The 14222-nt window shown below is 31.9% G+C and overlaps 1 protein-coding gene across 12 annotated transcripts in view; it reads right to left on the bottom strand.

Moving 5' to 3' along the window:
- Positions 1–1843: 1843 nt before the first annotated feature.
- LOC127734162 (protein jagged-1b-like) overlaps positions 1844–14222 on the bottom strand; it is a 124033-nt gene continuing 111654 nt past the window's right edge. For 10 of the 12 annotated variants that reach the window (XM_052243885.1, XM_052243884.1, XM_052243888.1 and 7 more), the window contains 2 exons: positions 10828–10983; positions 5169–9392 (listed from right to left, as the gene is read on the bottom strand). In XM_052243885.1, the coding sequence (XP_052099845.1) occupies positions 9349–9392; positions 10828–10983 (200 nt within the window). In that variant the 3' untranslated portion in view covers positions 5169–9348. Of the gene's footprint in view, positions 2276–5168; positions 9393–10827; positions 10984–14222 lie in introns of those variants that run through there. The other 2 variants (XM_052243894.1, XM_052243893.1) reach the window with 2 other exon arrangements.

Here is a 14222-nt window from a genome sequence, read left to right as displayed (position 1 = left end):
TCCCGATGGCCGGAGGCCAGAGGGTGATCTTACACTGACGCACCAAGTCCGAATGGGATAACTTTTTTACATCCCAGCTGTTCTAGATTAGATAGAAAACCATTTACGCTTCATAAAATTTAGTTTAGAACGCCACACAATCATTAAAATATACTTTATATATTACTATATAGTATATACCCATTATGAGCCCCAGACACAATGTTTAAATATGTTAAATTAACAGGTAGTTTGTATCAAGTCGTCCTGGTGTAGGGGTATGAATCGTTGGTCTATATAATAAAGGTCTTGAGTTCGAATCCCAACATAGACACTGGATGTTTTCTACATAAATTTTGATAGTTAGTCTTTTCCGTATAGATAATTCTAATTTTTATTGTGGCTTTGACATTCCAGCCAAAATGTTACAGAACAATGGAAAGCATGCAAAACTCAAACTAGGGTGATCTGGTAGGGGTGATCCGGCTAAGATCACCCCTGGTAGAACAAAAAAGCTGGGATGTAACTCGAGTAATCTTTTAATTGGTCTATTGACAGTTCATTTTGACTGACTTCTTGTTGCACAGGTGTTTGTAAAACAGAGTTTATTGTCATAGTTTTGTGTTTTGTAAAATATACTCAATAGTATCATATTTGTTCAATATGTGGTGTGATTTTCCAGAACACGATTTTATTAAAATATGTGAAGTTAAAAGATTTCAAAGTGATCGAACGTTCAAATATTTGATAAGTGTACCTACTAGTGTATTTATTGTTTGTGTGTAACATATTGTGAAATGCTGTTTTGTTTAAGTCTAGGTTAGTCTATGAAAAAGTATATACTATGAAATTTAGAGCGAGGGGCTTGCCCCGAGCTCTTATTTTCATAGTATATACCTTTTCATAGACTATCCAATTTTGCACATATTTACAACTCGAGTAACCTTTTAATTGATCTAGTGATAGTTTATTTTGGCTGACTACTTGTATCACAGGTGTTTGTAAAACAGAGCTCATTAACGAAGTTTTGTAAATCTACTCACTAGTATCATTGTTAAATATGTGATTTCAAAAGGCCCTTGACTCCAGAATGAAAAGATGGTAGCTGCTGGTGTAAGTATGTTTATTGGTATAAAGCGGTGTTTTAATAGCTTACATGGTAAAATGACAAAGTAAAATTGACCAAAAGCAGGCAATAATTAAATTGTAGTGGAAGCTTTACATGTCTTGAAAACATTTTTCAATTTCACAGTAAAACTAAAGCTATAATAAATTTGAAACACATAGATAGTATGCAGTGGCGGATCCAGGAGAGGAAAGGGGGGGGGGGGGGGGCGGGGGGTCCGGGGGTTTGAAAACCCCCATTTTTGGACGATCAATGCTTTTGAATGGGGACATATGGTTGGAACCCCCCCCCCCCCACCCCTTTTATCCTGGGTTGGAACCCCATTTTTAAAAATGGCTGGATCCGCCCCTGGTATGTCCCCATAGATATTCTAGCGGATAGTCATTAAAAAGGAACTACCAATAGATCAAAGATATTAAGTTTATGTTTTTTTTTTATTTCAAAGTAAAAGCTAAAAGATCTATCAGAACATGTATATACATATATATATATATATAGGTGGCACATTCTCTTCAGACATTACGGTTTTTCAATTCACGACATCGTCCTAAACATGCATGAAATATTTACCACTGGACATTAAGCAACCAATAATCAATCAATCAATTCATGACAAAATAGATCAAGTTGCCTTCACTTAATTTCCCTTCACAAGGTTTCATAGTACACACTTTTTTGTAATTGCATGGATGATAAATTATCACAATATTAAGATGGCGTTGTACTCTAATCAAGGTATAAAGATCCATATTTGTTACTCTTTATTTAAATGAAAGAAACTTGCAATCGTCAAAAGCATTTTTTAGATCCAAAGATTTTAATAGCAGGATATTTAAAAATCAATGGGAAAAAATTACATTTATATATATAGTTACAATTATTCGCCTTTCACCTGAAGATTGTTGTTAAACATGAAAGTACTTGTGAATATTAAATAATATATGTATTATCCGGCAATATTGGACTTTTTGATTTATTTAAATATATTTGTCTATACTCAAGTCTTTTAACAATTCGATATATATATACAAGATAAACATCTACATTGCAGTTCTTTGTTGTCGAGAGTTTAGTTGATGTGTTGATGTCAGTCACTCATAACAGATTTCAAGGAGAGGTTCGAATCCTAGTGGAGGCAAATGAGTTCCATTAGTAAACAGATCTAGGCACCTGATTTAAAAAAAAAAAGGAAACCACGGTTAATGAATAGACTTGCGTTACGGCAGTGGTTTTAATAGTATTGACACTTGTATAACTTAAAGGCGTAATATTGAGACGTTATGCATTATGACTTCTTGTGCATTCAATTACAGGGTTTCGCCAGCTGACTTCAAAACTGCTATGAAAATACAGATTTAGTTTGGTTTTTTTTTAATTTGCCGGGTTAAAATTCGTCTTATTGTAACCGTTTAATGTGGTCATAACTGAAAACCTCTGATCTGGCATTAAATTCATATGAAACTAGTTTTTTGTGATTGAAACGTTAAGGAAATTATTGAACAATACTAAACGAAGTCCTATATGCGTATGATTTTGACATTAAATACTAATCGAACCAATAATTGTTAGTACGTATAATCGACAATTAAAAAAAACTTTCTGTGGTGATTGTTGATTGAAAACTTTGGCAACTACATAACTTTCGGGTTTTTGTTCCGAAACCTTAAAAAAAAACAAAAACATACAATTATCTTGAATGTATAGGTGAGTATAATAAGCGGTTTGTACCTTTATAGCATTACGATTTTCCCCTCGCACGTGTACAGTGCAGTTGCCGAATTTCTAATAAGAAGTGTCGTGTTAACGTCACTGCATACGGAAACCCTGTCTGCGAAATATTGTACCGGAAGACAATATTTCAATAGCAGAACATTTCATGAATATTTTGTAAGATATAAAAGAAAATCTATGTACACGTGTTTCAATGATACAAAAAGAGGTGGAAGATACCAAAGGGGCACTAGTCAAACTTGTAAGTTGAAAACGAACTGACAATGCCATGGCAAAACCCCCAATCAGTCCAAACGACAAACAACAGTCTACAAAACACAACATAGAAAACAAACGACTGAGCAAAACAAACCCGTGATCTCAGGTGCTACGGAAGGGTACGGAGATCATGCTCTACATATGGCACCCGTCGTTTTGCTCCTGCAAGTACACCACCGGTGATAAGTATTATTCAGTAGATCACATTAAAGGAAAAAAACCGGCATTGTTGTGACGACAATTGGAAAATATCCGTTGTCATCTGTGAAAAAGATATTTCATAAAGATCAACCAACTCGGGATGGCGTCCAGAAAACTTTTGAAGAGATGCTTTCAACCTAACCACTTTGAAGTCTTGGTCTAATAGTTTCCATGCAAACAATAACCTTCTTTCAAAGAAATTATGATAGCATGAATGCAAGCTCTGGAATATCATATCAACTGGAAGATATTTTTTCCATATTTAGGCGCTGCTGAAATTTTGTTATATAGAAATATAAATTTTACAATTGGGTATCGGAAATGATCTCATTTGTTTTGTTCTCAACCTATCTTCAATATCAATTTCTATTTGAAAAATAAGATATTAGGCAGAATTAGGTTGTTAATTTCTGAGTCATTTGGTCTCTTGCGGAGAGTTGTTTCATTGGCAATTATACCACATCTTCTTTTTTCTATATTAGATGGATGTTGTATCCTTAATTTCAATAAACTTATCTGAGAAACTAGGATTAAAATTGTCTACACCAATAAAGTTAAAAAGCAAGCCAAGTAAAGAACGAAGTCGAAAAGCAGCTGGGACCCGAAAACCGAAAGGTTTTGAAAAATACAGCTGAGGTAATCTATTCCAGGGATAGTTCGATGGCGGTACATGCGTTATATATAGTCATCAAACTTTAAGTTATCCAATCAACTATTTTGTATTTAAACATTATTCATCTTTTTTGTTTAATAAAAAGTGTCAAATGTCTTTAAGCAAATAAATCTATAAATTTGAAATTCTTACTTACATTTTTTCTAATCAGATACGATGAATTTTTCTACCACTTAATATCTTATTATAGTCAGATATCCTACATTTGGACTATAATATATATGTATAAGTTTATCTGTATTTATTTTATGATATACCATGATTATTTTGTGTCAGTTGTCTAATATGTACGTTATTGTTAAAGCAGTATAGAAATTTTAAAGAAATAGAGGTATTAATTATAGAAACATCCTTTTGTTTGCAACTTGTAGCTACATTTTATATTGGGTCATTTCTATTCTGAAAAGGCTTTCATGTGCTTGAAAGTTTTCTAAATGTTTTACGTACTCGATTTCAGATACCTTTTTTTTATTAATGAAAAATTTAAGATACATGTCGACAAAATCTGAAAGATACTATTATGACATGCAAGTTGGTATTTCATCAAAGTATAGCTTTTTGGAAACATGAACATTTGTGATTGGATTGCTTTACACATAATTGGTTCAGTCAATAAAATTTACCGATATGCAAAATAACGATTGTATTTTAATTTCTTCATGATCAGCGTAATTTAAATTGTCAGAAAGGCAACTCCTATATTATCAGAAAAGTGAGATGTTACATCTGTCGAAGCAACTAGTTTCATTTGTATGGCGTTTGCATTTTTGTTTGCTGTCGTAAGATATATTAATGATTGGTTAATATCTAATAGAAATTGTTTGTTGTATAAGTATAATATGTTTTTTTAAGTTCGGTTTCTGCAACGTGTAGAATTTTTTCGTTTCCATGTCATGAAGCTGAATTTGATATTATTCTAGTCGACAAAATATCTATGTTTTTAAGTTCGGTTTATTTTACGTGAAGAATATTTTCATTTCCATATCATGAAGCTGAATTTGGTAAATAATAGTCGACAAAATATGTACATGTTTTTAAAGTTCGGTGTATTTATTTTTCTTAAGTTCTTTTTATTTTACATACTAGTCGACAAATTATGTTTATGTTTTTAAGGTCGTTTTATTTTACGTGTAGAATGTTACGTGTGTCATGTCACGAAAATAAATTTGATATATACTTATCGACAAAAGTAACGAAACATATTCATAAAATTTATTTTAGAAAAGTAGAAAATATTGATGTGATAAGGATATACATACGAACGGAGTGAAGTTCTATACAATCTAAATATATACAGGTAGCTTTAATTGAAGAGGTATATGTTAATTATTTATAATGGGATTTTTACCCGACAAATGAGACTGTAAAAATGCGGGGCTCCCTTAGTTGCTTCCCTGGGCAAAATAAATATGAAAAGATGTATTGTAACTCCATGATATTAAAGACGTAAAATAACGACAAAAATCAGCCTTTGATTTTAAAATGAGAATTGAATATAAAAATATGTGCAAAGGCATTAATTTTCTTTATGAGACACTGTTTATGTTTCAAGATTTAAGAGCTAAATATATAAAAAATGAGATGGTGTATGAATGCCAATGAGATAAACTAACTATCCAAGTTCACATGACGTGAATGTAAATAATAATAGGCAACTAAACGGTCTTCAACAATAAGCATATTCGGCTCCGAAATGAAAAATGTGAAACAATTAATTGAGAAAAACTAACGATTATAATTTTAACAAAACAATTTACGAAATACAAATATGACAGACATACACCAACGACAACCACTGAACTACATGCTCACTACTTGGGACGGACACATTCAGAATGCGGCGGTTTTATACATGTTTTTAAGCGCTCAACCCTCCCTAAAGAACATACTGTAAAAATAAATTGCAATTAACATAACTCAAAAGGTCCACAATAACTATCATAAAAACAATAGACACAAAGCATCAAAATAAGAGTGATCGCAGTTACCGAAAGCTAGTACAAAGCGAAATACAACTGATGAACAAATCATATTCTCCAAAACGATGATCGCTTTTTGAAATTGTGGTTAAATAAATGTTTTCGTTTTAAATCAATATAATTGAAAATAAAAAAAAAAATCGGTTCTTTGCCGCCATTCAATGGTTTCAGCCAGTATGATCGCCGATAAAAAAATTTAGTCGTTAGTACTACCATAATATTGCACACTTTCTAGATAAAGTACAAAATATCAATACGAGGGTAAACAAAATGAAAACAACACAGTTAAACCATATTGCGTCCGAAGTGTACCTTAGAACCAACCTGCACCAAGAACACCCTAAGTAAAAAAAAAATACGAATCCAGGATGCATAAACCCTGTCACGTCAAAAGTCATACGACCAAGAGACATATAAAAGCACGAACACAAATAAAGGGAAAACTGTAAATAAATAAAAAGATGCGCAACTCCAGCACATAGAATATATAACTTAAGACCATCTTGTATTATATGTGACAAAACCCCACTAAATAATTTCCTATTAGGTCTTGGTACTTTCCGATGAACTTTTTAAGAAAATGGAATAGACGTTCTTTGACAAAACCATGGCTCATTAATTGTTTGCTCCGACACCGTTGACGACTTACAAAGTTTGAGTCCGAATTTAAACTTGGATGCGTTAATGCACTTTTAAACTTTTAATTTACCAATATGCTTGTAAATTTATTTACCTCTCTTGCGAATAAATCAAATATGTTTATCTTTAAATGTAGGGTCATGTATAATTAATAAAAACAATCTGATGGCAAATAGTATGACAAATCATAGCTTACAATATTTTGTAGGCAAGTACAGTTTAAAAATACAAAAATACAACAATTTGATAACTATGTTATATTCATTTGAGATTTATATCCAGGTGATTTGATAAAAGTGTAAACTGAAGTCAATCGGAATAAAATTGTTAAAGGGTTTGTATTTTGTGCGATCTGAACTTTTTTTCTTATTGATGAAATAATCTTAAACCTTTTACGTTGTATAATGATTCTCTTCAAAATAAAATAGCAACAATAACTCACTCTGTTTAAAATGCATTGATAAATTGCAGATACATGAACCAATGGATTAGTTAGTAAAATATCTCTTCTATTCTTATAAGAGAATAGGTTTTGCTGGAATGAATTTTGATCTATCAATAATGGAACTGAACTTAAATATCGAATATCAACTGAGCAGAAAGATCTCCAAATCATATGTCCCCTAAACATTTTGAGAAATAAATCAAACAAGCTGTTTTCGCCTTATATTGACAAATTACATGATTTATAGATATTCTATGGACCTTAGCTTTATTAATTGTTAATATTAAATTTCTAAATCGAATTTGAAAGCCTTTGATGATCAAACATGTTTTATGAATTTATATTTTTTCAATTTTAATGTTCAGTTAAAATTTGTTCTGAAGCAAGCGGCGTTCAGATAAACAAAAACATGGAATATATAACCAACGTCAAAAACCGACAGACTAAACTAATATCTAATCGGTTTTCATTGCCATTTTGCTTATGACTTTTTGAATTTTACATTGTTTAATTTCCCTGCGTTTTTTAACCTCAGTGATACGCACCAGATTAAGTTTTTGTTTTGAAATACTGTTTCGTGATCATAGTTTAAACATATTTCATTTATGAAAAATAAAATGAATTATACAACAGTAAATCGTGTCTTTTGTGTCCGCTTCGAATTGCATTATTAAACAATACAATGTTAAAATGAGCACGCAATTATTAAAAATCAACAGTACTTTACTAGTCTAGACATTGCAAAAGGATGACAAAAAATATCACTGTAAAATTAAAGAGAGGCAAAAGATACCAGAGAGACATTAAAACTCGTAAGTGGAAAACAAACTGACGGCGGCATGACTAAAACAGAAAAAGACAAACAAACAAACAGACAAACAATTGTACACATAACATAACATAGAAAACTTAAGACTAAGCAACACGAACCCAACCAAAAACTACGGGTGATCTCATTGTTACATTGGTAATGATGTAATTGTTCCACAAATACACTATTCAGTTCCATATGACAAGACCTTTCTTAGGATTATGAATAAATTCGAATGAAAGTTTAAATATGTAGACGTTTTGTAGTGATATGAGAGGTTCAAAAAACCAATTGTCAAAAACTCAATATTCAATATAAGGTTAGCAGTAAACTATATCTAAGATTGTTCATCAAATTTTATCTTGTCTGTATATAAATGACAGTCAAAGAGGAAATGGTATACATTCTCAATGTTGCACCCACACACAAACAATATTGGTCAGAAATGAAATTTTCTGTTTGATCATACGCATAAATCCCTAAGGCTCAATCGATACCACTTCTGTTTGATTGATATCGTCTATCTAGTATCAGCATACTTTTCTTCCAGGTTTATTTAAAACTTAGGTTATTAATCAACGTTTTTAAAAACTTAAGGATGTTCGCTCCTCTTGTTTTTGGTTTTTTGCCAGATATTCGGAATCCTCTAGTTTTATCCATATATTGTCATAAAAAAAGTATTACCCGCTAACCCCACTTTTCTTTTCCTTATTATATTACATATGGTTTAAAACGCCATATTTGAAATTACTATAAAAAACTATATTTTCATTATTTTTTAAAGAAAAAGGGGTGTCAATGTAAAATGAATGAAAAGTTAAGCGAGAATCATTTCCCGCCAAACTTTCTATTGGCTTATATCTCGAAAACAAGCACACGGACCCTTTTTTTCTGTTTTTTTTTTTTTAGTTCTTTTATTTGTATACTATCAATATATAACAGTCTCTTTAAGAGCTTGTTTTTTATAAACAGAGTAGCGAACATCCTTAGTAATAATAATTCCGCAATACCAATTTCATCTTAAATGTGTTAATGCACTAGTGACTTCTAATTTTTCTTGTACCTTTATTGTTGTATTTTGGATGTAAAAACTCGTCTTAAAAGTCAAATAAAATATAATTATTTACAAAATTAGGGTTACAGGAAATCATTTACAATCAACAGGAAATAGTTTCACACTTTTCAATTTACTATATTTTGCAGACAAAAAGTAAACAACATATTCATCACTAAGTAATATGAATTATAGTTATTACATGCCCAATTTGATATTACATGCCCAATTTGATATTGAGTTTGTTGGTATTGAAGACAAAGTACGTGAAACGTAAACATTTTATGAATGTACAACAGTTAAGATGATCATGCAAATTGCATTTTATTTCCTTTGATAAGAATAAAAGTATTATCTATTTACTGGCATCATTGTATCATTGCGTTGTTTGGTGAATCAATTACAGTTAAGAGTATAGCAGATGGGAAATATTTACATCTTCGCCAACACTCTCAAACGTTGGTACAGTTAGTTATGTTATAAGTTTGAGACTGATCTATAAAATAAAAAAAAAAAGATATATAAATGGTAAAACGAGTAATGTTCAAGCCTTGTCTATTTCTTCATTCAATTGCTCTTTCAAATTGAGAGGAATTGTAAAGATCAGACAGACATCGATAATGATGTAAAAATAAATGTTTATACATTTATAAATAAATGCTCTCGTATGTTATGGTGACAATAAAACATGCAAATATGTGAACGTGATGTATATGAACCTGTTGTGTTGCTTATGTAAGTACATATTTGATGACAAGTCTAACTCGATTGGTCGAAGAAAGGTTGACGAAATTGTGATAACAACAATTTGACCATTTCCGTAGTCGTCTGTGTAACAGATTTTCCATGGTGATCAAACTTTTCGTAATGAAAAGAAGCTAAAGTTAAGGAATGTATCTCCCTCATGCAAAGCTCTGCGATATCTTATTTTAAAATCTATGATTATATCCTTGTCATTGCCCCCTTTTTTAATAGTTGTAACTTTTTTTTTCGGTGGACTAGCACGGACGGGTCAAAATGTATCTGCAATTTTGTTCTAGCAAATGTTTGGTTCTTCCCTCAGAATCCTCATTAGTGTGACATCATGGAAACATCGCCTGTATAGTGGTCAGTGCCCTAGGCACTCAACCGACTAGGCTATATAACTATTTGAGAAACACATTTCCTTATCGGCTTTATCTAGGGTTTAAAAACATAATATGTTAAATGATAAACCTTCTACATCAGCAATGTTTAGTGTGTCGTAAAGAATGATAATTATTATTACCCTGTCGTTACATCAAATTTTAATTATATGTCATACTTCTTAACTGATGACACATTTACGACAGTTCTCCGTTCGATAACTAGAGCTTTATATACAGGTCTACATTTTTGTTCTTTCCTCTTTCCGTATATAGATAGTATGCATTTCCAATGGAATTAACATATTGAATAAAATATATGATCAGTGGTACAAAAAATGAGGTCGAGATTATGTTAATCTTGTCTAAAAGACACGTATACTTCCATGGAAGCCATGTATCAATTATAGTTATCCCTTTATAAACATAAAAGTGAGTACTTCTCATAAAAAAAGAAATATAATGTGTTTCCATGCAGTCAATGAACAATGAAATGGTTGTCAATACCAATGAACTGCCGGAAACCTTCTAAAGTAAGGCCTCTGCATTAAATGTATGAAGCATCAAAGTATCATATCATCTCAAATATATTTAACTCTTTACAAATAGTTTACGCCGTCGCCGCTGCTGGACTGAAATCCCTATGTCCCGGAGAGACAAATTCGGACACAAATGTGCTAATATATCAGGAACATTAAATTACGTAAAGCATTCTAACGAAGTTAAAAAAAGATATAATACTAAAACATCTATCTATTATATATACAAGTATTTGTATTTGTCTCGTTTACTTTAATTGTAACTTACATTGAGGTATTTCACAGATGGAAGTGATATTGTTTTTTAATCTATAGCACTTCGCATCAGAATTTCCACTGCAAGTTTTAATACTTTGTAATTTACTGGCACTCGAGTTTTCTTTACAAATCCGTGTTATATCTTGACAATAAAGACCGCTGAATCCTGCATATTAGACAAAAGTAAAAATCTTAGAATGTTTTTTTTTCTCTTAAAAGCATTTGACCTATTTTTTTGTTTCGTCGTAAAATATCCTGAATATAGCTCATATCAGTATCATAAAAACATACATGTATTCATTTAAATGTGGATTGAGTAAAAATCAAAATAACTGAGCCGATTTCCCAAATCCCCGCTCTGCATATTCACACCCAACATTTTATCGACATGATGACAAAAACCATGGTTAAAGTAAGTTATCCGACAGTAACATTGACATCAAGTTATACTATCTGGTACACCACCAATGCATCCTTTTTAAATGCGTTGTAATATATGTGTCGCTATTGGATTCAATTTTAAATACATTAAGTTTTAAGCAGAATTTACACAGAACTTTATCAAAGACAAAAAGAATAACATGTCCCGATGTGCACAGCTTGCTACGAACCGTGAGTAGTTGGGGCACGTATGGTCCAATAAAAAAAAAGACTTTTACCTAGTATGGCTCAATATTCATAATCTAAATGATAAGGTCGAAAGAAATTTCTAATGATGAGGAAAAATCTGTAAAACGCTGGGGTGAAAAACAGAAGTGGCTGGAATCATATGTAGAAAATTATGGAAAGCCAGAAAATCTACAAAACCAGCAATAAAAGTCCAAGAAACAAAAACAACGGAAACCTAAGAATTATACCGAACAAAGACAGAGGATTAAAACACCACTAAGAACACATTAGAATAAAAACAAATCACAAAGTCGGTCAAGAAGCAGGAGTAAAAATCGGCCAAAAACTAAAAACTACCAAACCTTTGTATTCCGAAGTGGTTAAAAATCGTGATAAAAAACCAAATATCAAAAGGCCTTACTTGAAACCTAATAGAAACCTGACTCAAAACAATCGAAATAAAATTCTACCATCGAAGAATAAAAATGAAGACCAGAACGATGTGAAACGGAGAACAAACAGATTATTTTTTTAGGTGTGGGTCGGAACAAAACCGCCTAACAAATAGAGGAACGTTCCGAAACCAATCTGAAACAAGTGACAGGGTCGACCCAAAAATAATTAACATGTCTAATTGCAAAATTGATTCCGATGAAATGAAAGTGGTGAATAAAGGACTGAAATATACTCCGACACCTACAGCCGACACTGATACACTCTCATTGGATATTAAAGAATTTTGCCAAAAATTAAGACTAAAAAATCATTTTGGGGATCAAGAATCATAGACAGATGACGAATCAATTGTTAGAAATAAATCTAAATTTACACCGGAAAAAGGAAAAAATAAAAATTTAGACTTGTACATTGATCATCTGTCAAACTTTCCATTAATACCGAAACCACAGGATACAGTTAAAAAATAATTTACCTCTTAAACAACAGCAAGCGCTAAACAGATTACAAAAAGATGAATCGATAATCATAAAAGAAACTGATAAGGGTGGTGCAATAGTAATAATGGACAGAATATATTACCGAGACACAATTCAGGAACAGCTCAACGTTAAACAATATTATCGGAAACTCAACGATAATATGGACAAGAAAACTACGCGAAATATAAACAAACTTTTTTCAAAATTACTTCATTGTACTACTGATAAAGAAGTTGCCTATCTTACGAAATTTGAGATAAAGACAAGCAATTTTTATAGACTACCTAAAATCCACAAAAGTAAGGAAATAGAAACAGCAGTTCAACAACAAAATTGCGCATATATCGAAATAAAATCACCAAAAGATTTAAAATTTCGGCCGATTCTTGCTGGACCGCAGTGTCCAACTCATAGATTGAGCCATTTCATTGACTTAATTTTGAAACCGTTATGCTAATATGTACCTAGTTTTATCCGTGACAATTTAGATTTTTTAAATCAATTACCAGCCGAAGTCAAAGAAGATGCAATATTGGTAAGCTTCGACTAACCAGTCTTTACACCAATATACCGCACAAACTAGGATTAGATGCTGTGAAATTTTGCCTTGAATCATATAGGCATATTATTGACCAAAGATTTTTGAATAATTTTTTGTTGGAAGGATTGAAAATCATACTCGATAATAACACCTTTTTCTTTGATGGAAAATATTATCTGCAGATCTCTGGTACAGCTATGGGAACAAAAGTTGCTCCAACATACGCAACTCTCGTGATAGGATTTCTAGATGATAAAATGTATCAACAAGTTGAAATTGAATTTGATACAGCTTTTAAAGTGTACATAAAATCGGAATGGAAGCGATTCTTGGACGACTGTTTCATTATTTTAAACAAAAGTTACAATTTGGAGAAGTTTCATAATATGATAAACACATTAAATCCTTCGATTAAATTTACCATCGAATCAAGCGAGCATAGGTTGCCATTTCTGGATATTTTAATATTAAAGAATGGAACAACCTTAACCACAGATATATACTTTAAGAAGACGGACACCCATCAATACCTGAATTTTCATTCATTTCATCCCTCACACACGAAACAAAACATCCCGTTTTGTCTTACAAGACGTGTATGTACAATTGTAAGTGATGAGTCCACGAAGAAACTATGTTTTAATGAACTAAAGGTGTTTTTGAAAGAACAAAACTATCCAAACCCACTAATAGATAAGGGAACAGAAAAGGCAAAAGCAATACCAAAAACGGAACTCATGTCCACAGCACATATTGAGAAAACTTATTCTGTTTGTTAGCCCAGGCAGATAACCTCAGCCGTATTTGGCACAACCTTTTGGAATTTTGGGTTATCAATGCTCGTCTTTCTTTTTTGGCTTTCTTTACTATTTTGACATGAGTGCACTGGTGAGTCTTATGTGGACGAAACACGCGTCTGGCGTATAAAATTATAAGCCTGGTACCTTTAATAACTATTAGCATGTCGTAATGTTCTATTGTATTTTTAATTTGTGTATGTCTCTATCCTGAATGTTATTTGTATTGTAGTCCTGTCATGTGATGTTGTCATTTTAGTGTTATATTTAACATTGCCATGAAAACGGGAGGTTTGGCTAGCCACAAAACCGGGTTCGACCCATCATTTTATTCTTAAAATGTCCTGTACCAAGTCAGGAAAATGGCAATTGTTATCTTATAGTTCGTTTCTGTGTGTGTTGCATTGTCGTTTGGTTTTTTGTTGCACTTTAGTATTTCTGTTGTTCCGTTGTTTTCTTCTTATATTTGATGTGTTTCCCTCAGTTTTAGTTTGTAACCCGGATTTGTTTTCTCTCAATC

This window comes from Mytilus californianus, unplaced genomic scaffold (assembly GCF_021869535.1).
Source record: "Mytilus californianus isolate M0D057914Y unplaced genomic scaffold, xbMytCali1.0.p SCAF_3, whole genome shotgun sequence".
NCBI classification, from domain to species: Eukaryota; Metazoa; Mollusca; class Bivalvia; order Mytilida; family Mytilidae; genus Mytilus; species Mytilus californianus.
Note: the sequence above shows the minus strand (reverse complement) of the source record. Positions and strands in the feature narration are given on the sequence as shown.